Here is a 27,374-nt window from a genome sequence, read left to right on the forward strand (position 1 = left end):
AAACAAACCACTGCACTCTACATTAAGAGAGAGAGATCCTTTGTCAAAACAAACAACAAACAAAAGGCAAATTTGTTTTCTTGTGGGACCTCCTATGGTAATCTAGAATCTTTTTTTCAGATGAGTTATAAATAGCCTTTAATAAAGGATAACACGTAATAGCATTTAATAAATCCTGAGAAAAATGGGATTGTGTAGGCCTACATTGCTAAAAGAAACCAGTTGGTGAAGCCAAATAGGCATCTTCGAGGTCCACTGTGGTTTAGGCTAGAAAAACCGATGAGTTCTACAAAAAAAAAAAAAAGACTAATGATACGTCGGCACCTGTCTGGCTTCCCTGGGAATGCATATATTATTAAAAATCAGATAGTCTCTCACATGATCAGCAGAAAAGAAATCTGAAGTCATATTCTGGGACAAGACCGAGGGAGTGCATCCCTCTATCAGCATTTATTGAGAGTTTACAGAGTGCCTGGTGGGAATGTGGAGTCACATGTAGATGGTGAATAAATTCATGCTTTTACCCTGAGCATGATGCCACCAGGCAGAATAGTCAAGTTCTCAGTTCCTCTGTTGCTGCTATTTTTGAAAAAAAAAAAAAAAAAAAAAAAAAAAAAAAAAGACAGAACTTATTACCCCCATCATTTAAAGGCTTCAAGGATATTGCTGGTGAATCTGTTCCTCCAAACTCTTAACATGCTACTTAAAAAAACTAATTTGTAAATCATGAATACTTGCTTTCAAAACTTACTAGACTTTATTCTGAAGCACAATCAATAAAAATCTAAGTTTCAAATTGAGCCAGAGTTACTAATCTGTGAGGCCGCTACAAATGCCATGTATGAGAGGCCAGCAATTGAAACAAGGTTCTCTTTTCTTCTCAGATTGACGGGATACTGCTTGAAAAAGAAATGTCGATTTTGTTTATTCTCAAGGGGTCTCAGGTGTGAACAAAGCTACATTTTAAATTAATTTGAGAAAAAAGACCAATTTTAGAGGCAAAAAGAACTACAGGTCATCCTTCTTGGTATTTCAGAAGAAAAAAGAAAAACAGAGATAGCATTACCTTTGTATCTGGAATACAAAAAGCATTTTAAAGCAACTGTACACACAGGAGAATCACCCCTTTAACTTTTTCCTTAAAGAAAACAGTACATTCAAAAGCATGATTTACTAGCCTGCCTATGTCTCTGCATTAGATCTAGTAACTATCTACTGAATGAAACGCGGTTTAAATAAGGATGAAAATGGAATGAATTAAAAAGCACCAGAGTATTAACATGTACTGAACTCTTCAGAATGGTATATTTTACAAAATTACAATATCATATGAGAGTTTGGCATGGTTGTCCAATTCAGCCATTCACCCATTTTCCATTTCTGTTGTCAGTTTTGGTTAAAAACAGAGACACAGGCAATCCCTTCATGGATATAAAGCGCTCATGTGGGAACATCGAATGCCAGCTGGTTTTTGCTATCAGATTCACGTTTGTGCTACAGAGTCCAAAACCTCAATAGAAATACATTCTCTCAATCAATTGTCAACAGTAGTAAGCTTTCAGAATCTACTTGTTGAATGAATCCTTTTGAAATTTTATACATAGGGAGAGGTCCTTCTGTCTGCACAGCACCACACGTTTAATCCATCTGCTGGGCTTATAAAAGCTACTTTCGGCTGCAAATTTTACAGATGACCAAACTCCACGTGACGTAGGCCATAAAGAAAAGGTGTCACTGCTCACAGGAGGTCAGGAGGTAGATACCTTCACGTTTACTAAAGTCACGGTTTTGCATGGTCGTCACGGGTTTTCCCACCTTTCTGTTCTGCCGTCCTGAATGTGCTGGCTGCTCTCCTTAAAATGTGACAGCAGTTCCAACTCTCTCTGCCTCACAAGGTTGGATTCAAGGCCAAAGAAAAGGCCTTTCTCTACATATTTCTTAAATATCTTTGTAAGAAAGTGGAACGTTTCTCAAACGCCCACTCACTCCCAAGCAAGCTTTCCCTCTGTCTCACTGGGCAGAATGCGGGCATATTCTCAGGCCTATGCCAGTCCTGGCAAGGGTACGGAGTTACCAAGACTGGCTTGGATCCACACAATGTTCTTTCTGGGTTAAAGTCCATGTCCATCCATCAGGGTAAGTAAGAAGAAACGGGCAAGAGGCTGGGCGCAGTGGCTCATGACTGTAATCCCAGCACTTTGGAAGGCCAAGGCAGGTGGATCACGAGGTCAGGAGTTCCAGACCAGCTTGGCCAATATGGTGAAATCCTGTCTCTACTAAAAATAGAAAAATTAGCTGGGCATGGTTGGGATGCCTGTAGTCCTAGCTACCTGGAAGGCTGAGGCAGAAGAATCACTTGAACCCAGGTGGCAGAAGTTGCAGTGAGCCGAGGTCATACCATTGCACTCCATCCTGGGCAACAGAGTGAGACTCCCTTTCAAAAAATAGAAGAAGAAAAAAGAAAAAAAGGGGCAAGAGAAAAGTTAGAGTGGCAACCAAAGAGCAGTGATTAGCAACTACTGGGTATGTTTGTGTTTATATCAAGCTTTAAAAGGACCTTGAAATATGTATTCAACCAATATTTCCTGAGTGTATGAATGCTACTTCAACATGGACAGGGCACCACAGCCACTGTTTGAATGAAAAAATGAATGCCACACAGTTCTTGCTCTGAACAGAGTGGCTGTAATCTGGTGTAAAGGTAGGATTGGCAGAAAAATCATTTCTTCCACAATTTGTCATGTAGCACTATTTAAGAAATGTTGGGCCCTTTGAAGCGCATTTTGGGACATCTCTGATCTTTTCAGCCATCTAAAATTTCTCTGTTATAGTCTGAATGTCTGTGTCCCCTCCAAATTCATACGCTGAAATTCTAACCCTCAATGTGATGGTATTGGGAGGCCAGCCCTTTGGGAGTGATTAGATCACAAGGCAGAGTCCTCATGATTGAGATTACTGACTATAAAACAGGCCCCAAAGAGATCCTAACCTCTTCTGCCATGTGAGGACATAGAGAGAAGGTGCCATCTGTACATCAGGAAACAGGCTTTACCAGACACCAAATCTGCTGATGTCTTGATCGTGAACTTCCCAGCCTCCAGAAATGTGAGAAATAAATTTCTATTGTTGGAGTTACCCAGTGTGCAGTGTTTGTTATGGCAGCTTGAGTGGGCTAATGTACCCTCTTTACTCAGATCTAGTAACATTCCTTGGGTGTTTTTCCTGTTTGTAAAATTGTTCAGTATATGCAAACAAACAGCAAGATACCGGATAGGATGATTACACCTCTGTCATGAGCTGTAACGAGGCTAACCCTCATTGTAGACTGAGTCACAGCCCATGTTTTAGGCTCCATCTACTTTCTCCAGTTCAGATTTCCAGTCTAACACTCAACATATTCTTCACCACTGTTCCACTCGATCCAACATGCATCTCCATTACAAAAAAGATGGTCAATGTTTAATTTTTAAGAGCACCATCGATAAGACCCTTGGCATCTGTTAGAGTGGCTGTTTTGTAAAGTACCATGACTGCCATTTATATCTCCAGAAAGATTGGAAAATCTACTGCAGTGACTACTGCTCTTCTCACAAAACAGAGATTTTCTACAGAAAAAGAGAGTACTTTGTGCTATGATAAATAGGAATGGAGGAAGGGAGAGAAGATTCCTTGGGTCAAGCATTGCGACAGAAAATTTAACATGTGCCATTTTATTGATTCTGCCTGTAAAACTCACCCTTTACCTTGTCCCCCAAGGCTCCCCACATCATTTTCCAGACTGCAAGCTTCTGGAAAATGAAGACTGGGATTCATTCAGTGTTGTATCCGAACCTAGTAAGAAGTAATAGGAGGGTTTCAGTTGATATTTATTGAACTAATGAAACTCAGTATTCTTGAGTTAAGATGCTTCCATGCATTTACATATGAGTAAACAGTACTGAAGAAGTTAAGCAAGTGGTCCATTTGTTAAATGAGGGGGTTCATTCACAGTTTTGAAATCAGAATTCACAAACCGTGCAGTCAAACCCATGATGTGATCTTGTTAGACTGCTTCTATATACAAAGATGTCTTTTGGGGGATCTGCCCACCTCATATGCTATAACCTTCGCTGTGTGTTGCAATCCAGGTGGGCCCCAGATGGCCCTGTTCTTCAGGGGTGAGCCCTGGCCAGCAATGTTTGCACCAGTCGCTGTGCTCCTGGTCCTCATACTTGTCCTTTTATGCCTCCCTCTTATGCCCCAAGTGTAGTCTCCCACTTCCTCATCTGCTAAGCATTTCTAATCCTGCCTCTCTCACAAACTGCTTTGACTCTTTTTCTCATTTCATGTATTGTGCTGTAAGAGTGCTGCTGCCGATTTATGCCTCTCCTTACTGGGCTTTTAATTCTTTAGGAAAGGAGCTATGGCTCTGCTCCTCGATCCTTGTCTTCCACACACAATGGCCCGGCAGGTCCTTCTCTGCTCCAAGCCCTTCCTTGCCTTGGGACCTCCTTAGAATGAAGATGGTGCCTCTGCAAAGAATGCTCAGCCTCTGTCTCCTCACCAGGAAAACGCCTTTTTTTATCGGGCATCATTTCTCTCTGTCATCGCAGGCAGGTCTTTTCCTTAAAAACACACATCCTGCTTTGTATTACATGTGTGGATTTTATTGTTTCCTACCTGGTTCTTCTGGCAAACGATAAGCTTCGAAAGGATAAGGATCACGTTTGTCTTGCTCAGTTTTGTATGTCCAGCACCTAGCACAGAGTTTGCACAGAATAAATACTCAGTAAAAGTTCACTGAATAAATTCATCCTTGAATCTCAAATGTATAAAACGCTTGGCACAGATGAGGCCCAGTCATATCTGAGAAATAAATTACTCAAGGATTATAAAAGAAAAAATACTATTCCTCAGAGTCAACCAAATTCTGCCACATTATTACTTTACCCATTTAACCAAAGACTATTAACATATTTATTTAGCAGGTATTATTTTGTGCAAAGTACAATGGCAGACATGATAGAGGCAGGGAGAAAAAAGCCATAAATCTAAGAAAGTGATATATATAGCTGGAAAATCAAACATATTTAATTATGAATGCCAACTCCAAAGATTTTAAGATTCCTTCTGAAATAGTGTGTTGAAAAGTTCTTTGAGGCTGTAGATATGACCTGAGGGAATTATCATGTATAATTATTAGTTTCTATCCTGAGCATGGAAAAGAGCACGCATGTTATATTTTCTGTGTCTATTATAGAAGGGCGGATTGAAATGAACTTTAAAAAATAAAAGTGTATTTGGAGTGTTCCCTACTACTTTCTAGCTGTGTGTCTTTGGGAAAAAAATCACTAAATTAGATGTCAGTTCCTTCATCTGCAAAATAGTGATAACATTAATATCTCCATGGGGCTGCTGGAAGCACCAAAAATAAAAAATATGGAAATGTTTTACCAAATGTAAAAGAGTCTGCCAATGTCAATAGGCTAAACAGATGCACAGAAAAAAACAACACAAATGAGTAAATAAACACCAAACAAATCTCTAGGCAGCAAACATTTTAGGAGTTCAGAAGATGGAGAAGCAGTTTCCTGGGCTGATTTATTGCTTCAGAGAGTAGAAGCAACACATGTAATAAAATGTAGAGATGGAGATATAACCTTAATGCCGTCTTTTAAATTTGGCCTTCCTCGACACTCTTTCTAGGTATGTTAGGCCCTGAAGCTATTTCATTCATTTTTTTCTAATTTGAGATGACTGTGACTGTCGACATAATACTGAAAATATGAACTCTATAAAGTGTGACCTGACTCTATCCATTTAATCTTTCTCAAACATATTACAAGTGATTTATTGATAGCTTCTAACTAGAAGTAAAAAAATGGAAGATATGTTTCAATTAAATAAGAATAATATGTATGACCAACGTATAAGTATTAATAATAGCAATATATTTTTATTATATCACATATGCATTTTAAATAGGTACCTTATAGACATTAAAGAACATAATAAATGTTTTTAGAGTATGAGAGAAGAGGCAGTGGAAAATATACTTTTCTATTTAGGGCAATAAATATATTTTGGGAGTACTGGGCTTAGAAAATAGTCATATTTTATATATTATTTTTCTTATGCATCTACATAATTGCCAAATTTCCTGTCTCTCCTAATATTACATTATTCCCTGCATAGACCTGTGCTTCTGGTCAACAATTCTGTTTGAATAATTTCAAACAGATGGGAACTATAATGCTAATACAAAAGTATCAAGGTCATTATTGTTATCATTATTATTATTTTGAGATGGAGTCTTGCTCTGTCACCCAGGCAGAGTGTAGTAGCATGATCTTGGCTCACTGCTACCTCTGCTCCCCAGCTTCAAGTGAGTCTCCTGCCTCAGCCTCCCAAGTAGCTGGGATTACAGGTGCCCGTTACCACGCCCAGCTAATTTTTGTATTTTTAGTAGAGATGGGGTTTCACCATCTTGGCCAGGCTGGTCTTGAACTCCTGACCTCTGCCTCCCAAAGTGCTGGGATAACAGGCGTGAGCCACTGTGCCCAGCCAAATTCATTATGTTTAACTTCAGTTCTGAAAATGTGTATGATCTATAGTGAGTGAAAGAAACAAAATCCTGGATTAAGGAATACATTTTTCTAGACAAGCTCTCGGGTAATGCCACTCAAAGTGCCTGTCTGCTATATGAAGAATACCTTGAGCCAAGTTGAGAATCAAAACATACTGCTTCCTTCATTGATAATTTCTTGTTCCAGAAAACAATTTTAGCAAGCAGAATAATGTATCTGGGGTCATAGTTAATCTACATTTGGTGCAAGTGCTTCATCGTTTTGTGGATCAGAAGCAAAGGGTACATGCCATGGCGGCTAGTCCATGGATCCCATCGGAGCTGCACTGTTCTAGAGAAAACTACTAGAAATGGACTGATTCTCTTCAGTGTGACCTACTGAATAACTAGTCTTATTATTCCATTACCCTAGAGCTGCCTTGCTCAGCATTCTTTCGAGAGAGAACAGTGGCCAATTTTTAAGTGTATGATATGGCGGATTGCATTACTGCTCGAGTTCTTCATCTTCCTATAGTTTCCACATTCTTTGCCATGTGACTTTGTAGCACTTTCTCTAGAGCCAACCACTTTATTTTCCTGTCCCATTGATAGTGAGGCTGGTAATGTGAATTGGCTGAGACAACAGAATGCAGGCAGAAAGAAGCACTGGGTACTAATTGTGAGTCTAAGCCTTAGGAGTCATCCGCTCTTTCTGCTCGACGCTCTCATGCTTCTGCTGCTGCCATGAGAAGTACGTGTATTGGGAAGCCTATTATGCCAAGGATAAAAAGCATAAAGAGCAGATCTATACCCAACCTGATTCTGGGAGCCAGCACCATTCAATACTAGCGTAGGTCTGTCAAACTCGGCTTGACCTCAACATAAGAGAGAATAAATGATTTGTTTTAAGCCACTGAGTTTTGGGATGGTTGTCATATAGTTTAATCCGCTAACAGCCAACCAATTCACATTAGAACAGCACCTTCTAAAGCTTGGGTGGAAGAGGGCTGCTGAGATGGACAGTGTCGGTGGGGAATGCTAACGCCTTGGGTACAGACACAGAGTATTAACAGCTAGGTTTATGAGTAGCACATTCAGGCAGGTATTAAAAACCCCTTAATTTCACAAGTGCTAAGGATCCCATCAAAACTCTAATACAGGGAAACAATGATTCTTCCTTATTTTCTAGCCAAAAAGTTATTGTAGCAAAAAGAGGACATGATGCACAAAGACCAGTACTTCATTAATGAAGGAAGAATGTTTCAAACAGGAATATAATAGAGATTTTAATCATGTACTATAAAGAGCAGGGATTTGAAGCTACTAGTAGAATATCTGCAGGCTAAAATCTATTGAGATATACTCTTCAGTTTCTTGTCTTAAAATAGTCATGCTAAAGTAAAAGTCGAGTTTGTATTCACACTGTGGACTCAATGGATCTACCATCCTTCCTGTTCTTCCTTCAAGTTCTAACAGAATGGACCCCATTGGGATGCTGTACAAGGTTAAGAGTTGGACTCAACAGCCTTAAAGAAACAATTGCATTAATTTATGTAGGCTCTGTGCATAGACTGGGCAAATAGGACTTCTTATAGAATAATGCTTTTGTAATTATTGTTTGAAAGTATGACATTACAGTAACATATACAACCTGCAGCACAAATAAAGAATGAATTTTACCCCTCCAATTTCCTAAGGTCAGTTTCCAAAATACTTGATTCCAACCACATTAGTGGAAAGGAAAAAAAAATTGACCTTACAATTTACAAAAATAAAAGTGATACAGTAGTTTGCCTCAGTTTGTTTTTACCATGTTAAGCCCAAATTTAGTGTATATATTTGAACCTTAACAAATATTTAATTAAACTTAGATATATATATTAATATATATACACATACTATAAACAAAGTATGTGTGTATACACATATATGTATATATGTACAAAATTTAGTGTGTGTGTGTGTATGTACGTGTGTACATACACACACGTACATACACACACACACACACACACACATTCTAAGTTTACAGGCTATTTTTGTTGTTGGTAAAGTTTCCTGAACACTATGTGGGTAATAACTATATAAAAATGTAAAATTTGGTTTTTTTCCTGAAAGGTTTATTGGTTTGTACTTCCAGATAGTGAAAAATGAAAACTATAGAACAATGATTGCCCAAGGAACAAAACATATACACAAAGCTTTGATTTACTATAGCCAAACTCTGCGTTAGCTCACTTAATAAAGTGACTACAATCATTTTGGGGGACTCCCCAGGGTGAAATGTTCCACTTTTTATAGCTTGGTATACAATTAAAAATCTGCTGCAACTACGACCTTGAGTATCTCCTCAAAAAATGTATAGTTAAATAACCAAACTCTCTAGCATATAACAGCTGCAAGGTAAGCAACAGAAAACACCATCTGAGAAGTATTTTATGTATGTCTTTCTGAACTACAAACTTCTTTGCTCCAATGCATTTCAAATAGAATGTCAGCCATCCTGGCTTTTCAGGAAGCTCTTGATATCACAAGCTTCAATGGTCCTTTTGCAATTAAGGTGAGGTTTCTGCCATTTCACTCAATCCACCAAAGACAGATTTATATAATCACTCCAGAAATGTTCCTTTCCACTGGGTAAGATTTAAGAAGTGTTGATTTTGAGTACAAAGAGAAAAAAAGATGCTTATTCTTTCTATCAGTAGTTCTGGCTTCAGTGTATAAAAGCACACTATCGATCCGTTCTTAGCAAATTGCACAATTTCTCACACTGTCCAGTGTTACTATCATGTAAACACAATCCACTGTTAAGAAATGTCACAAACCTTTTTCATGAAACACATTATGTAGCCACAGAACAAAGATTAGCTAAACATGATCTGGAGATTTGCACAGCATTTTTCTTCCAATGATGAACTATTACTGCTACCGTCTATCAGATGGAATTTTACAGGTTGGAAAGAAGCCATCACAGCTTATGCATTTACTGAATAACTTCTAGGACCAATTTCTCTGTTATATCTAAAAGTCAAATTCAGAGTAAAATGACCATAACATGTGCTTCTATCAATCCTTAGACATATTTTAATATACAAACATTGCTAATATAAGAAAAAAACGTGGACAAACTTGGGACATATGACTTTCATTAATATGAGGCCAAGCATTCCCCCAACAGCTTTTCTTTAGACAACATCTTACAAACTTAAACCTACGCCATACACGTAGCATTAACTGAAGCTCTCGGGAAGAAATGTCACATGACTGAAGACGTGCTTTCCTTTCAGACTCTGGTAGATGAGAAGGTCTCATGAAATGCATTGGCATTGAATATCAAAAGAAGTTTTTATCTTGGGTTATAAATTAGGACAAGATAGGTCAATTAAAAGGATTAATATTTACAAGTATATGCTTTAAAGATACATTCGCATATGAAGGTACTACACACAAAAAAAAAAATGAAAGAAGAGTTTCATTCATCAGTAATTATGCTGCTGTGGATGTTTCCCATGTAAAATAAACAGAGTACAAGAATTTTCTTCAAAGAACCACATTGAGTTGACAGAATTGCATACAAATAACTGACACTCAAGTTTGTGTCTCTCTAGTGTTTGCTAATAGTCACACAACTGCATAATGTTTCTCTCAATGACAAACTACATGTAAGGCAGAAGTCCCGGAAGATGATAACATTGTATTTTTACTGGACTTAGGTTTAGATACACAGTATCATTGTGTTCAGTTGCCTGCAGCATTCAGTACAGTAACATGTCATATGGGTTTGAAGCCTAGAAGCCATAGGTGATACCATATAGCATTGTAGATTACGTAGTTTTGGGGAAGTTCACTCTATGAGGCTCACATAACGATGAAATCACCTAACGATACATTTCTCCAAAGTATCCCTGTTACTAAGTGGTGCGTGACGGTACTGTCAAAGCAATGAGATAGACACATAAGTCTCTGTCAAAAATGTGCATACAAATGACCTATTTGAACACGTAAGTGTCAAATCTATATAATCTCTATTGGAGAACAGATCTCAAGAAGTTGTGGGCAGAATATGGAGCATGTCCTACAAGTTATATTGCTCAATGTAACTGAATATCGTAAGTGATTGATACTTTAGAACAAACCCCCAAGTCAATGCTACATGTATTTTTCAGGAGTCAACAGGATATCAACATGGAGATCCTTCTTTAAAGCATAAAGAAACTTTTGCACAGAACTCAAAGTGTCAAAGTGGGGACTCAAACCTTGGCACATCCAAAGCCCATGCCCTTAGGAGTTATGCCAAACTGTCAGACTGATATATTTTATCACATATTTTAATTAGTAATTACACACATATAATATAAATGTTTGAGATCTACTGACAGGCACTTTTAAATCTGAATCAGCCAATTTAGAGCAACAGATGAGAACACTGTTGTAGCACATGCAGTATTAAAGCTACACCAAAATGGAACCTTGACCAGGCACCAAGATTTTGAACAGATGGTACGGTGTGCAAATCCGCGGTGTGCAGCTTTCTGTCAAATTTACATGAATTGTTTGAGACTCTAGAAAAAATTACTTGAGAAAACAAACACAACACAATGGATGCAATGGATAAAATATGAAACCCTCCCACCCCGGCCAAATTCAGTTCTTGTTTGTCTCTCCTCAAAAGCTGACACTGAGACAAGGATGTAGACACAAGCAGTCTTTATTTGAGCGGCCATCCCAGGAAGTACAGGTAAGAGAGTAGACAGACTGAGACCAGGATAAGACCAGACAGTTCCGCTAAGGGCAGGAAAGCCCAGCATTTCCGTGCTGAGGCGGCCTGAGCAAGCTTCCCAGGGGCAAGGAAAGAAAGACCCAAAGGCACTGGAAAGGGGAAGCTGTCAGCATTTGTAGGAACATAAACATGAGCACAGGGGGATGAGGCAGGGCAGCAACAGTGTCTGCTTCAAAAGGACAAGCATCGCAGAGTCACAAGAACTGAGGAGCTTCCAGTCTCTCGGAAGCAGAGGTAAAGTCTTTCTAAAGATGCTGTCCTTATTTTGACCTTTTCTCTTGGACTCGCTCATATAACTGTTAGGTACCAAATGGGCTCTCTACAGAGGATCTCAAACAGTCTTTGCATTTCTCCACCCTGTCCTGGGACAGGAAGGGTGGAAGCCAGGGTAGGTAGGGCTGTGTTCCTGCTGCTTCTGCCATTGCTGCCACTGCTCCCAACTCTGCAGCCACAGTGATAGCCACACTATCATCTCTGACCACCATCTGCTGAATACTGTATTAGGAGAGGCTGATCTCTGCCCATGAATGTGCCTATACAGGTGCTTTCTCTTCATGCTTCTCAGACTATGCTTTCCTTGCCTTCTATTTTGGTTCTAATCCATGCCATCTGGAAAGAAAGGCTGATCCTTGGCCATTCACTCAAAGCAACAGGGAATTAACTGTCTTCTAATACTTTCAGAACTGAGGTTTTTGCACCTTAAGATCTGTGGTGAGTGGAAGAAAACACTAGACATTAAATTTGTATATATATTAACTGAACCATTTATAATTTCCATCCATTTTATATCTTATGTTATACAATATGACATATAGTTTATAAATATACAAATACTGACGGTAACCAAAAAACATTTTTTAAACCAATGATGCATACCACTACAAAAGCTTGAAGCTCCTGCTTTGAGATAATTCATGTTACCCCATGACCACAGATCAATGACCTCTGTCAAAATCCCATTTAAAAACATTCCAGTTTTTATTTTATTATTATTATTATTTTTAAATTAATTAATTAATTAATTAATTTTTTTGAGATGGAATTTCATGCTTGTTACCCAGGCTGGAGTGCAATGGCGCGGTCTCAGCTCACCACAACCTCCGCCTCCTGGGTTCAGGCAATTCTCCTGACTCAGCCTCCTGCATAGCTGGGATTACAGGCACGTGCCACCATGCCCAGCTAATTTTTTGTATTTTTAGTAGAGACGGGGTTTCACCATGTTGACCAGGATGGCCTCGATCTCTTGACCTCGTGATCCACCCACCTCGGCCTCCCAAAGTGCTGGATTACAGGCTTGAGCCACCGCGCCTGGCCAAAAACATTTCAGTTTTTAAAGGAACGTTTGGATGTCTGCTATCACTTGTCTAAAGCAGTCCCCTAGGTTTGAAAACCTCATGGCCTCACGGTTACAATTTCCAGTCCAAATGACTCTGGGCATTCACTCTGAAATGTTTAATCTGTTTAACTCTGCAATTTGTATTGGAGATTCGGCTAAAAAAAAAAAAAAAAAAAAAAAGCCTTTGAGGGAAGTGTCCCGTGGACTGAGACGCTTTCATTGTTCAATCCATCACATAACCTTACCCAACAGTGATTCCAAATAACTTAGGGGGACTATTATACTTCTATCCTTGACATCAAGTTTAACAGTTTTGCTGCACACAAGATAAGCCATATTAACCTGACTTAATGTGCTATACGTTTTCACTATTAATCATGATGAACGGATTGTCTCTTCATTGTGTTGCGTCTGCTTAACAATTCTATAAGCACCTTATGAACAAAGACCTTGTCATCTACTTTCTCTAACCTTCAAGAACACCGTGCAGACTGCTGTGGTTAAAACTGACGTTCAGTCATGTGACGAAATAACATGCCAGGAAAGGATGTATTTATTCCCCTTTTGAAAGCTGCTCCCTGGTTTTGAAACAGATTTGGTGATCGAGACCGTTATGAACCATCTGCCTCGTCCCGGAATGAACGCAAGGTTGAAGGGAGCTGTGACAGTTCTCACAGCACCTGCTCCTGGTTAATAAGGTGTTAAAGTTAATCTACATATTTTCTTTAGTATTTAGAAATTCCATCCTCTTGTCTTACTTTTCCAGATTATTAACTATTGTTTTCACTCACACAAGGAAAACATGACATACTTTGGTAGAATGCTTTTCTATTTTCAAGACAAACTCAAATTATCCATTAAGTCCACACCAAAATCCTATGGAAAAGAGATTATTGTCATCATCCCCATTTTACATCAGAGGATAATGAGGCTCAGATAAATTAATGCTTTGTCCAAGGACATTCAGATAAAAAGTGACACATCCAGGGCACTTAAGCTCTACTTTTGTGATTTCAAAGCTACAACAGGCTTTCTGTGACACTGACTGGTATATCTTATTCAGTTCTTGTGTGTGTTTATGTAACTATTTTTCCAGAACTGCAGATATACAATATTGTCCTTTTATTAAAAATAGAATAGCGTGTGTTGATTAAATTTTGATACTAGGATATTTGTATTTTGTCGCCTCTTTTTGGTCACAAGGCCAGATTGAATTGAGGCTTTCAGAGAACAGATCTCACGGCCTCTTGGTAAGAAGTCATAGCTTAGAGCCTATTATATTAAAAAGTATAGCATGGATTCCATTTTCCTAGGAAGGCAACTTGTATTCAGGATAATCCTAGTTGCTTTAGATTACAAAACCCAGTATCATAAAGGGATGATCTTACCTAATACTGTAACAGAGGAGGTACAAATCTGAGGCTAACTGCTAGATGCATTTGCTGCACCCATCCCTACAAACACAAATGATGCTTCTTACTTGAATTTGTTCTCTTTTCTGCTTTTGGTTTTGGCTTTTTTTTTTTTCAGGCTGGCTTGTTGCATATTGAGGAGCTGATGATCCTGTTTGCTTTCAATTTTCTATAAAGAAATGGTCTCGCTGGGCGCGGTGGCTCACGCCTGTAATTCCGGCACTTTGGGAGGCCGAGGCCCCGGGTGGATCACGAGGTCAAGAGATCAAGACCATCCTGGTCAACATGGTGAAACCCCGTCTCTACTAAAAATACAAAAAATTAGCTGGGCATGGTGGCGCATGCCTGTAATCCCAGCTACTCAGGAGGCTGAGGCAGGAGAATTGCCTGAACCCAGGAGGCGGAGGTTGCGGTGAGCCGAGATCGCGCCATTGCATTCCAGCCTGGGCAACAAGAGCAAAACTCCGTCTCAAAAAAAAAAAAAAAGAAAAGAAAAAAAGAAATGGTCCTAGAGCCCAATTTTAATATCAGAAACCTCAACTGCAGTGGGGCTTCATTTTTTGATGTCAGTTTAATACCAGTGTATTTCATTTGTGTAAATAGTAATTTACGAGTTATCCTCGGAACACTGGGTTCTTGTCTCTTAGCCACAGGCATGGAGGGGCCACCACAGCCCTATATTCTAGATAAAGAACACTGCAGTAAGATCATGAAATAAAATCAAGTCTTTGTTCACAGTTCATAGTGCTTAAAGTTATTCTGAAGTTAAAAAAAAATGCAGAAAAATGAAAGACAAAAACAGTTTGGTTAGGGTTGCCTGAGAGATTTCAGTTCCATTTCATTTAAGGTTTGTAAAAGAAAAAAGTCAATGATACTATCTTCTCTCTCTTCAACAGCATAAATTGGTTCCCTGATTTTGAAAGCTAGAGTATGTGGTTGCTCTGATTAGTTCCTGTCCTCTGGAGGCCTCCAATGACTTCTGTGAATAAGCAGCACTAAAATATTTTACCAACACATAAGTAAACAAGAGCATATCAGCAGTTAAGCACATTTTATAAGCTGAGTGAAACAGAATATTCATAAGTGGAATGGAACAGGGGATGGGCATGCGAGTGCCACATCTTTCAAAATAGAGAGACTACCTACAGAGACATTAATGTTTCCAAGCCACTTGAAAAAATAAAATAGAAAATGCTATGGACTAGGTACCATTGGGATGATCTAAAAAGAAACTCTCCTTCTATACAGGTTGCTAAATTTAATTTTTCTGAGAAAAATAGGTGAGTTGATTTACCTTTTATTTGTTATTTCAGAAAGTGAAGCTTTTGTTTATCAGGCTTTGTTTCTCATTTCCTGGTTGGAATACACTTAAATTCTACAGACAGATGGGCTTTAGCCATGCTAATTACTATGATCATCAATTAACTCAGCTGCTGTTTAGAATAGTGAAAGCAACATAAGAAACAATCTGAAATTTTGTCTTTTATAAGACAGCTGTAGAAACATTACCTATCATGTATATAATTCATAAAATATCCAAAGACCGTGTTATGGTACAATTTTTTTTAAATGTCTTTGGAATCTTTCAATACACCCTGTCCTATTTGGAAGCTAACAAATTTCATTCTACGAAGACTGACCCAAAATGTCACCATAAATAAAGTGATGTGACATAAAACTTTCTTTTGAGGTGTCTTGGCCAGTGGCTAAATCTTTTCTGCTTGGGTGGACTGCATGCTATTACTCCGGACTGTAAGGTTAAGAGTCTCATGTCACAGGAGTGAGTGTATGTGGATAACATAAAAAGTGGTCATTTTGAGAGTTTTATTTATTTATTTAGTATTTTTTGAGACAGAGTCTCACTCTGTCACCCAAGCAGTAGTGCAATGGCATGATCTCAGCTCACTGCAATCTCCGTCTCCTGGGTTCAAGCATTTCTCTTGCCTCAGCCTCCTGAGTAGCTGGGATTACAGGTGTGCACCACTACATCCAGCTAATTTTTTTGTATTTTTAGTAAAGATGAGGTTTCACCACATTGGCCAGGATGGTCTTGATCTCCTGACCTCGTGATCCGTGCGCCTCAGCCTCCCAAAGTTTTGGGATTACAGGTGTGAGCCACCATGCCTGGCAAGAGTTTTATTGTATGATAGATAAGTGTGTGGTACTATCAAGAATTTCATAAAGTTAAACTATGATATCTACTAATTACAGGCTGGACATCCCTAAACCATAAAACTGACATCCAAAAAGCTCAAAAATCCAAAATATTTTGAGCACCTACATGATGACACAAGTGGGAAATTGCACACCTAACCTCATGAGAGAGGTCTTAGTCAAAATGTAAGTTAAAACTGTATTTCATGCACAAAATTATTGTATAAAATTACTTTCAGGCTATGAGAATAAGGTGCACGTGTGACATACATACATTTCGTGTTAGTCTTAGGTCCCATTTTAAAGATACCTCATTATGTATCAGCAAATATTCCAAAACTTCAAAAAAATTCTGAAATTTCAAACATTCCTGGTCTCAAGCATTTCAGATAAGGGAAATTCAGCCTCTATATACATTCACATTAAAACCACCCATAAATAATTTTGGAGATCCCCGATGCAAACAACATCCACCTAGTTTCCAATAAAATATCTCCACCAGCCGGAGAAAAATAAAGGCAAGGCTGAAGGGCAAAGAAATGCCAAAGTCTTTAGGAAATTTTCTCTAACTCAAAGGTAGATAAAGGTGAATTGCAAAGAAGACCATTCGCATTTCAATTCAGGGCACTGCTCATGCTTGTCATCATGAAATAAATTTCTCTCTTTCTTCACTAACAGAAGGAAACACGGCATTCATTATTTTTTGTCATCCGTGTGAGGACATCTTAGGGCGGGACAGCCACTTTTTGAGATGGCCAGAATACTCCTCTTTCCCTACACCAATCCTATCATCTTAATGCATCCATTTGGTGATAGATCTACCAGGAAAACATATGAGTAGAAAAATGTACATTCATGCAAAGAGAAAGAGATCAAGGAAAGGGTTGCTCCTTGGAACCCAGACAAGTACACTGTAACCATGGATCAACTGACCAAATCGTTCTTCCAGGCCCACTTCAGTGGTACTTCCTCCAGTGAGCATTCTGGATAATTTCATTCACTCCCTGCACCCCACCTTATCCCAAACAGATAACCTCTACCTCCTCCTCTAAGCAATCACAGCATTTAATTTACACATTTCTCATAACTCATTAATTACTATTACACCTTATATGAAAATTAACTCAAGATGGAATAAAACCTTAACAGTAAACCCCAAAACTATAAAAACCCTAGAAGAAAATCTAGGCAATACTATTCAGGACATAGGCATGGACAAAGTCTTTGTGATGAAATCTCCAAAAGCAATTGCAACAAAAGCAAACTTTGGCAAATGGGATCTAATTAGGCTAAAGAGCTTGTGCACAGCAAAAGAAACTATCAACAGAGTGCGTAGACAACCTACAGAATGGGAGAAGAACTTTGCAGTCTAAACATCTGACAAAGGTCTAAATCCAGGATCTACAAGGGAAGAAAAACAACCCCATCAAAAATTGGGCAAAGGACATGAACACACACTTCTCAAAAGAAGACATACATGTGACTAACAAACATGAAAAAGCTCAGTCATCACTGATAATTTAAAAAATGCAACACAAAACCACAATCAGATACCATCTAATACCAGTCAGAATGGCAATTATTTAAAAATCAAGGAAACAACAGATACTGGCAACGTTGTTGAGAAATAGGAATGCTTTTACACTCTTGGTGGGAATTTAAATTAGGTCAACCATCGTGGAAGACAGTGTGGTGATCCCTCAAAGATTTATAACCAGAAATACCATTTGACCCACAAAATCTCATTACTGGGTATATACCCAAAGGAATATAAATCATTCTATTATAAAGACATATGAACATATATGTTCATTGCAGCACTATTCGCAATAGCAAAGACATGAAATCAGCCCTAATGCCTAACAACGATAGACTGGATAAAGAAAATGTGGTACATATACACCATGAAATACTATGTAGCCATAAAAAGGAATGAGATCATGTCCTTTGCAGGGACCTGGATGAAGCTGGAAGCCATTATCCTCAGCAAACTCACACAGGAACAGAAAACCAAACACCTCATATTCTCACTTATAAGTGGAAGCTGAACAATGAGAGCACATGAACACAGCAAGAGGAACGACACTCCCTGGGGTAGGTCGGGGAAGAGCATGGGCCTGGGAGAGCATAAGGAAATACAGTTAATGCACGCTGGGCTTCACACCTAGGTGATGGGTTGATAGGTGCAGCAAACCACTATGGCACATGTTTACCTATGCAACAAACCTGGATATCCTGCACATGCACCCTGGAACTTAAAATAAAAATAAACAAACACAGATCCATACAACGACAAAAATAATAAATAAATGAATATCTGAAGAAATATATGTTATTCATTCATGACCGTTCTGGCACAATTTATTGTACTACTCTAAAGCAAATGAAAGAATGGTGAAAAAATTAGTTATTTAACCTAAGGGTACAGCTTTTAAAATTCTTCATCTTTTCTAAATTGCACTGGAAATCTCAAGTGATGATTTAATTATTAGTAAGTCTTGATTACACGCTAAAGGTAATACCAGGCACATGCTTAAAAAAAACCACAATGTAGCAAGCAGATGTATTCATTTCGCATGGTTTAATTATTGTACATGTTATTAATGACATTTATGTAGATATTCTATTTTTTTCACTAAAAAGACAATTATTTTGCTTAGTAAAGCAAGAGATAGTACTTTAAATATCAACTCTCAGTTGAAACCATCAGCTATCTGGGTTTTATTTTTTTGTCACATTAAGTTTTTAGAAAGAGGCAAATTATAAATGGTATTGTGGGTTTATTTGAAAAAATAACTTTGGGGTTATTTACTTGGCTAGAATAAAATCAGTCCCATCTCTTCTATTTTCTGGGCATTTAGGCCAAACAATTAGAATTGATTTCTGAGTGATAGCCTGGAGACTCTGCAGGAATCTCACTTATCAAAAAAGATTTAATTATGTTCTTATATTGTACTTACTGAGGGAGAAAAGTAAGGGAATATACTTCACAAAGAATTCCTCAAGAAAAGTTTTGAGAACCTCAGTTACTTAGATTTACACAACTCAGTATGTCAGATCATCAGTTTCTCAACAGACTATATGATAGGGACTTACGGTATAACAACAGTTTATGTTTAGGGATACATATATATTTCTACATATATGTTTATATTTCTATACCTATATGTATATTCCTAAACATAAACTGTTGGAGTTTATGTTTATATATATATATATATATATTTATGCTTATATATATATATATCCAATGATCTCCAAGTTCATTGTACAATCAGAAGAGGTTTTCATTTAAAATTTGAGTTGATAGATTTATACATATGGTATTTGATTAACAAACCATCAATCGTGCTGGGTAAAATGAAAGAATCAAATAATGTATACACAGAAGTACTAAACACAGGAAACTGTTTAGCTGTACAGATTCCAGGGATTTTTGCAACAGAGATTTAAGACCTGGATGGGTGTTGGACTATGGAATCCAAAGGATCCCTGGCAACCTTGACATCCTGTGGCCTATGGAATGATGACAGCTCATTGGCCAGACCTTGAGGCTTTTTTTCTTTTCAGTGTCTGTTCTCAGTAAAAGGTAAAATGCTGAAAACCACACAAATATAAAATGATACCCAAAGTAAAGAATTACAGGGAAATAATAAAACATATCACATGGAATTCACATATGTTCAGTATCAAGGCAATGGTATAGAAAAAAGATGTTAGTTTCTTTTCATGTAAACTCACAATTTTTGTTTTATAAGAAATAAAAGGAAGCTTATTCTACAAAAAAAATTTCATTTGCTCTTAAAAAATAAACAAAAGCCCCAGTATAATCCCCCTCGCTTATGGTTTGAAGAACAAATTGTACAAAGCTATTTGGGGAAAACAGATAAAGGAACACTGACTTAAAGTCTCACTGGTTTCTCAATCTGTTCTTTAGCAGAGTAGTTTGCATGTGACATCTCACATGATAATTGTTTCCAAACGCAGGAGAAACCACAAGTAATCTCTGATAAACTTGTCAGTGTGCAAAGAACCATAACATCATATTTTTGAGTCAAAGGGCCATTCATCTGTATAAATGGTGAAAATTACAATGCTAGATTTTTTTCTTAAAATTAAAAGAAATCCTCATATCATGAAACACTGTCTTTCCAGTTAAAGGCTCTAAGTCAGGTCATCTTCCTTCCCAGCCTTTGTTTCTCCACTCTGGCCCAGTTCTTTCAGGAAGTCTTCTCTGCCCCCAACCCCTCACCTTCTTCATCTTCTCTCCAGATATTACTCATTTCTCCTAAGCTATCACAGCTCCTACTGTGATCCTATTTTACCCTTCAGTTTGTGTGTGTGCACATGTTCTAATTTAGACTGTGAGCCTGTATTTAACATTAGTCACGTTTGTTTCTTGAGAACTTAGCACACTCTTCACATACACTGGGCATTCAGTCAACCTTTCTCATATAAGCAAATATGAGTATGGAAACATAATAATTAGAGCAATGAGAGACATAGTCTTCCATCTGAGACAAACACATGAGAAACAGGAGCCAAAAAAAAATGTTTTAGGCTGATGTGACACCCTTCTCCCCACAATGGTATAACAGTGTCATGGTGCAGGCTTTCTAATGACACTTTAAAGAAGGAGGGGAAACTAGGCAGAGGATAGCAACTATCTTGGCTCATAAGTAGGTATACCTGGGAGGATCAAGCCAGGGAAACATGAGCCCTGTACAGTGCTAAATACTTTATTCAACATTAAACATGGAGAAAAATAACTAGCACGCAAGGATTTCTACCCTATCATCATTTGCCTTGAAGGATTTTCGCCCTTACTATGACAGCCTCCACTCTGTGTGTGTGTGTGTGTGTGTGTGTGTGTGGTGTGTAGAAAGCGGCCATGTCCAAGTGTCAGAGGCATATTGGCCTCCGAGGTGGCATCCTTAATGCATTTTCCTACAGAACTGATGTCAAATGGGTCGCCTCAAAGATTTATCTCACTCACTCGTTTATTCCCTTGAAGACAACGGCCTGTCTACCCAGTCTCCCATTTTAGAGACCCTCTGTGTTATCCACACACTCCACTGCTTTTACACGCCTCACCTCCAAGGGGTATGCGCATTCTATCAGTTTTACTCAAAAAACCTGTTTCTTCCCTATTGCTTTGGCTTTTGTCCTCCTGAGGTTTCCACACTCTAGCAACAGCTCCCGCTCTGAACCACCAGAAAGGCCTCCCAACTGGCCCTCCTGCCAGAGGGACACATTTTGTCCCCTATGCGTTGCAAGAAGCCTCTTCCCTAAGTCAATTAAAAAAAAAGCATGAACACCTGCTTCAAATCTTTCCCTTTCCTTCCTTTTCATTTTCTTTCTTTTTTTTTTTTTTTTGGAGGGAGAATTCTTGCTACTTGATAATATTTAATATTTAAACTCCTTGAATTCACATGACTTCATAAGTTGGCTCCAACTATTTTTTTCCAGCTTCATATCCTGCTATTCAAAGTTATGTACAATTTTTTATTGCATAAAACGTCTCCTCTTTCTCTAGAAATAGCAGGCCTTGCCATAAATTCCTGCTTTTGTAACATGAACTGCTTCCCTCTGGAAAGAGACCACTTTTCACCTGGAAGATGCTCATCCTTCAACATCCAGCTTGTCTCCTCCTTAGGAAACATTCTCTGTTTGATACTAAAGGCAGTACCCTGAACATGTGATTACCCATTCACCCATCTAGCCCTTTCCAGAATGTGAGCTCCTCGAGGGCAGGCTTCAAGTCTGACTTTTGTATTATAGACACAGAATGATACTTACCATGTAGGAAACAGACACTATTTGGGGTCGTGGGTGGGGAACACACAAGTACAAAGAATATAACTCTAAAGCAAAACAAATGGTAATATGCTGTTTAGAAAGTGTTGAAACCAGGCACGGTGGCTCACACCTGTAATCCCAGCACTTTGGGAGGCAGAAGTGTGTGGATGGCTTGAGCCCAGGAGTTGGAGGCCAGCCTGGGCAGCATAGGGAGATCCCTCCCATCTCTATAAAAGAAATACAAAAAATAGCTAGGCATGGTAGACTATGGCTGTAGTTTCAGCTTTTCAGGAGGCTGAGAGAGGAGGACTGCTTGAGTCCATGAGGTCGAGGCTGCAGTGAGCTGTGACCTTGCCACTGAGCTCCAGTCTGGGTGACAGAATGAGATCCTGTCTCCAAAAAACAAACAAACAAAAGGTGTTGAAATAATTTCTTTCCTATCGTGTTAAATAGGCTTTGAAGGGCTGGCCTTGAAACCCGACAGCTTTGAGTCATTGCGTTTCCATGGAAATAGGCATTCTAGGTTCCAGACAGGGCACTTACAAATGGACTTTGGAATACAACATGCTACCTCAAGGCTCCACTGGGCCACACGGCTGGCACTGAGGCTGGGAGGCAGCCCCAGGCAGATGAGCATCCGTCCCTCTGAGAGGCGAGTGACCTACTGAGTCGTGAGGAGCAGCGACGCCAACAACACAGGCCCGCCCCAGCCCCCGATGAGCGGCCCATGCCCTCTGCCCACCCGGCACGCCCAGGTCCCCGCCATGCTCATCACCGTGTACTGCGTGCGGAGGGACCTCTCGGAAGTCACCTTCTCCCTCCAGGTCAGCCCTGACTTTGAGCTCCGAAACTTCAAGGTCCTCTGCGAGGTGGAGTCCAGAGTCCCCGCCGACGAGATCCAGATCATCCACATGGAGCGACTCCTCATTGACGACCACTGTTCCCTGGGCTCCTACGGCCTCAAAGACGGCGATGTGGTGGTTTTACTGCAGAGGGACAACGTGGGACCCCGGGCCCCGAACCAGCCTCGTGTAGACTTGAGCGGCGGCATCGCAGCACCCGGGACGTCCAGCTCCCGCCCGCAGCACCCAGGACAGCAGCGGCAGCAGCGCGCACCCTCTGCCCAGCGGGCGCACGGCCGGGCCTTGGGGGAGGAGGCGGCCGGCCCGCAAGGCCTGGGCAGCCCAGCCCTGATCCGCAGCACGCTGCTCTCCAACCGGCACCATCTGTCCCTGCTCGAGGAACGCAACCCCAGCCTGGCGGAGGCCCTGCTCAGCGGAAGCCTTGACACCTTTGCTCAGGTGCTGATGGAGCAGCGAAGGGAATGGGCCTCGAGAGAGCGGGAGAGGCTTCGTCTCTACACGGCCGACCCCCTGGATCTGGAAGCTCAGGCCAAAATAGAAGAGGAGATCCGGCAGAGGAACGTGGAAGAAAACATGAATATAGCGATGGAAGAGGCGCCCGAGACTTTCGGACAAGTGACGATGCTCTACATTAACTGCAGAGTGAACGGGCGTCCTTTGAAGGCGTTTGTTGACTCGGGCGCCCAGATGACCATCATGAGCCAGGCTTGTGCCGAGCGCTGTAACATCATGAGGCTGGTGGACCGACGGTGGGCTGGGGTTGCTCAAGGAGTGGGCACGCAGATCATTATCGGCCGCGTTCATCTGGCTCAGATTCAAATTGAAGGTGATTTCTTACCGTGCTCTTTCTCCATACTTGCGGACCAACCCATGGATATGCTTCTAGGCCTAGATATGCTCCGAAGACATCAATGTTCCATCGATTTGAAGAAAAACGTGCTGGTCATCGGCACCACTGGCACGCAGACCTACTTCCTTCCTGAGGGAGAGTCGCCCTTACTCAGTAGGATGGTAAATGGGCAAGATGGGCCTTCTGACAAGGAAATTACACATTCGGGCAAGGATTTCGGACAAAAAGAGCACTGAAGCGCGTTATAAATATGTCACCACCTTAAGGGAGCTTCAGGTCCCTGGAAATGATACGATGGGCGCTCACCAGAAATGTGATCATTAAAAAAAAAATCAGTAACAACTAAACCTGGCCTTGGGACTACGTTCTCAGATAGGTAACTGTCAATCCTGATTCCTTGGTATTGGTCCCTCTTCCATTTCCCTTGTCCGGAGATCACTGAAAGGCATCCTGGGAAGGCTCTGGAGGCTCCAGCGGCTTTCCAGATAATCCGTGAAAAAAGAAAATCAGCTTCTTTTAGAGACATCATTCTATCAGATTACAGGTGGCTTATCCAAACCAGTTGCTATTTTGCAGAATTCCCTGGAGAAATGCCATGGCCACAGACCTTACAAGGCATCTACATAAAACTATTTCACATCAGCACTAACAATTCTTTATATGCAGGGAAATATGTCTGTTTTCATAGGTTTTGTTTTTGAGAAAGGCACTAGAATTAGTGGGTCAATTACATTCTCATGTTAACTAATACTTATAAATATGTCTGTCTGGGGCAACATAAAGGCCAATTTCCTCATGTTCACACCTTCCCTCCCCCTGGATCTCCTGCAGTCACACTGTAGTCCACAGCTAAAGGCTGTTTTTGCCATATTTGAGAAAGTGGAATTTTCTCCAAGGATGTTACATTAATTTTCTATCTCCCCTGCATTCAAAGAAACTCTGGCTGTAAAATAAAGGCAATAAATTAGATTTTCTTTTAAAGAAATCATGGTACTTCTTGGGAGTCAAGTTGCACAGTGGTGGGAGTGAGTGGTGGGGACAGGCAGTGATCTAGGTTCCCTAATACGCATTGCAATTAGATCATCTCTCTCTTCCTCCTGTTTAAAGTAAAAGTCTGCTCTAGATATTAAGCTGCTGCTACATCAATATTGTTTGAACAAAGGGCTTCACTGTTAAAATAACATTTGAAAACTTCTGAATGAGAAGATCTCTAAGGCCTCATACAGAATTGTTCACTGTGACAAAGCCACTCTTTATTACGACGGACACTGGGAAATGGAAGATCCTAGACTTAATTACAATCCATGGCTGAAACACTATTAGAAAAGTTCCAGCTTCCTGAGGCCATCAGATGGAGGGGAAATATTTCGGGGCAATAATTCATCAAGACTGGTATCACAACAGTGGATTCAAAGTCAAGAAGAGTATGCTTTGATTATGCTTAATTACTTAGACAAATTACTTCACCTACTTTACAACTCAGATTCCTCATCTATGAATCCCCCCCGGCCCCGCCCCCCGGAAGGTGTCACTTTTCAAGTACTAAAACCTCATTATGATCTAGGATGTCCTTTGAGTTATTCTATTTTCCTGACAAAACATAAAGCCACACAGCATTCCCAAAGGGTACAGAAATACGCCATCCTCCCTTATGATCCCCACATACTTCTTTTTGTTTTACTTCTTGGTCACACAAATCACACTCTTTCTAAAGAAAGTCACCTTTCCTCTCCCAGCCTCCATCAGTTCACCTCCCATTTTTCTTCTCTATAAATATTCCCATGCTCACATTTCCCAATCTTGTCTACATTTGCACAAAGTTTTACACCCAGTAGAATTGCTAAAAATGATCAAATGGACAGATTTCCTTCCTACTTTTGTTTCTAATTAAGCACTCAAGACAAATGCAATTAGCAGAAAAGACAGAGTAAAGTCAGGGATAAGCAAAATGCTTATGAATAAATGTAAATTGACCTGACAAATTCATGAAATCTCTCAAAGATAAAGCTATGCAAAATCCGCACCATCTTCTGGACTCAATTTTAAGCTTTATTTATGCAAAAAAAAAAAATCTTATTTGCATATATCACATGGGACTCCTCAGGGTATCTGACCCAAAAAAGTCAGCCACAGAACCTTTAAGGTAAAAGACAGTTTACGGCCAGGCGCGGTGGCTCACACCTGTAATCCCAGCACTTTGGGAGGCCGAGATGGGTGGATCACGAAGTCAAGAGATCGAGACCATCCTGGTCAACATGGTGAAACCCCATCTCTACTAAAAATACAAAAATTAGCTGGGCATGGTGGCACGTGCCTGTAATCCCAGCTACTCGGGAGGCTGAGGCAGGAGAATTGCCTGAACCCAGGAGGCGGAGGTTGCGGTGAGCCGAGATCGCGCCATTGCACTCCTGCCTGGGTAAGGAGCGAAAGTCCGTCTCAAAAAAAAAAAAAAAAAAAAGACAGTTTACATGATATCAAATCTGACCATACCCACCCTACCTTCTCAGAGAAATACCTTTTCTGAATTATAGTTATAAGGTTTTGAGACAAATCTCAGGTAAAATTATTTGCTTCTTATTTTGAACTGAAATCTGTTGTCCTATCACTTCCAATAAGCTGGTCTTCATTCTTCCTTCTCCCAAGACCACATTTAATCTTTCTGGCATGAGACCAACTTTTTACTGTATGAAATCAGTATCAGCCCACATATCCATTTTTAGGCTTTAGTAGGTTTTCAACAGATTTTTAACTATTCCTCATAGGACATATTAGTATTCTCTTAAAAATGTCATGTTTATTTGGCCATATTCCAAATCCTAAAAATATTATTTGAGTTAATGAATGAATAAATTAAAAACATTTATACTGAATTGAAAAGCAATGACCTCAAAGAAAAATCATTAAATAAAATGAATTAATTAAGCAATGCCCTTATTGATTAACTTTTAAAAGTCATTGACTTTCAAATTGAAAAGTGTTTTAAAAATTAATTAAAGTCTTAATATAATCCTGTGTATACATAAAAGGTTCGCGATCAATTAAATTTTACATGGATTAGTTTTGGGAAAGGCTACATCTTTTGCTTGTCTTCTACAGGAATCAGGCACCATGCAGGTACTTTGCATATGGTTCCCTTTAATCCTCAGGGTAAACCTTGAAAATCACTATTTTTCAGCCCATTTTGTGGATAAGGAATTTGAGGCTCAGAATTCTTAGAAACATTCAAATAGTCAAAGATCAGTAATTAAAAAAATTTTTGACAACAACCTACATTTTACATTGTAACTCAATTTTACACACTACACACCCAAACACACATGAAGTATTTCTATCTCTATGTATATCTCTATATAACAAACAAAAAGGATTCTTGAAATGAATGCTATGTTTTATCATTTCTTAGTCTTATTTCTTTTTAAAATTATATTTTATGTATCCCACCAAAATATTCTGATCCACAATTTACAAAACATTGACTTACTTACCAAATTGCCTTATTCAAAGCTTTCTGACTTCAAATACCAAGCTCCTTTGTAACGTCCTTATCTGAATCCTACGTCAAAAGCTGCAAAATTCTTAAAAAATTTCATTTTATGGAAACTACCAAAATAATGCCAGTAGAAATGACAACAAGAA

General features: G+C 39.5%; 2 protein-coding genes across 4 annotated transcripts in view; one reads left to right on the plus strand and one right to left on the minus strand.

Annotated features, from left to right (window-relative positions):
* PDGFD (platelet derived growth factor D) overlaps positions 1-27,374 on the minus strand; it is a 244,740-nt gene that overhangs the window by 109,597 nt on the left and 107,769 nt on the right. The gene's annotated exons all lie outside the window — the stretch shown is intronic.
* On the plus strand, positions 22,624-25,698 carry DDI1 (DDI proteasomal shuttling factor 1). Its single transcript, XM_002754355.6, has one exon. It carries the CDS (start codon positions 22,742-22,744, stop codon positions 23,972-23,974), a length of 1,233 nt encoding a protein of 410 aa, XP_002754401.4. The 5' UTR covers positions 22,624-22,741; the 3' UTR covers positions 23,975-25,698.

The sequence above is a fragment of the Callithrix jacchus genome, chromosome 10 (genome assembly GCF_049354715.1).
Source record: "Callithrix jacchus isolate 240 chromosome 10, calJac240_pri, whole genome shotgun sequence".
Classification (NCBI taxonomy): domain Eukaryota; kingdom Metazoa; phylum Chordata; class Mammalia; order Primates; family Cebidae; genus Callithrix; species Callithrix jacchus.

Coding starts and splice junctions, on each gene's coding strand:
- DDI1 (XM_002754355.6), top strand. CDS start 22,742: ATGAGCGGCCCATGCCCTCTGCCCACCCGGCACGCCCAGGTCCCCGCC.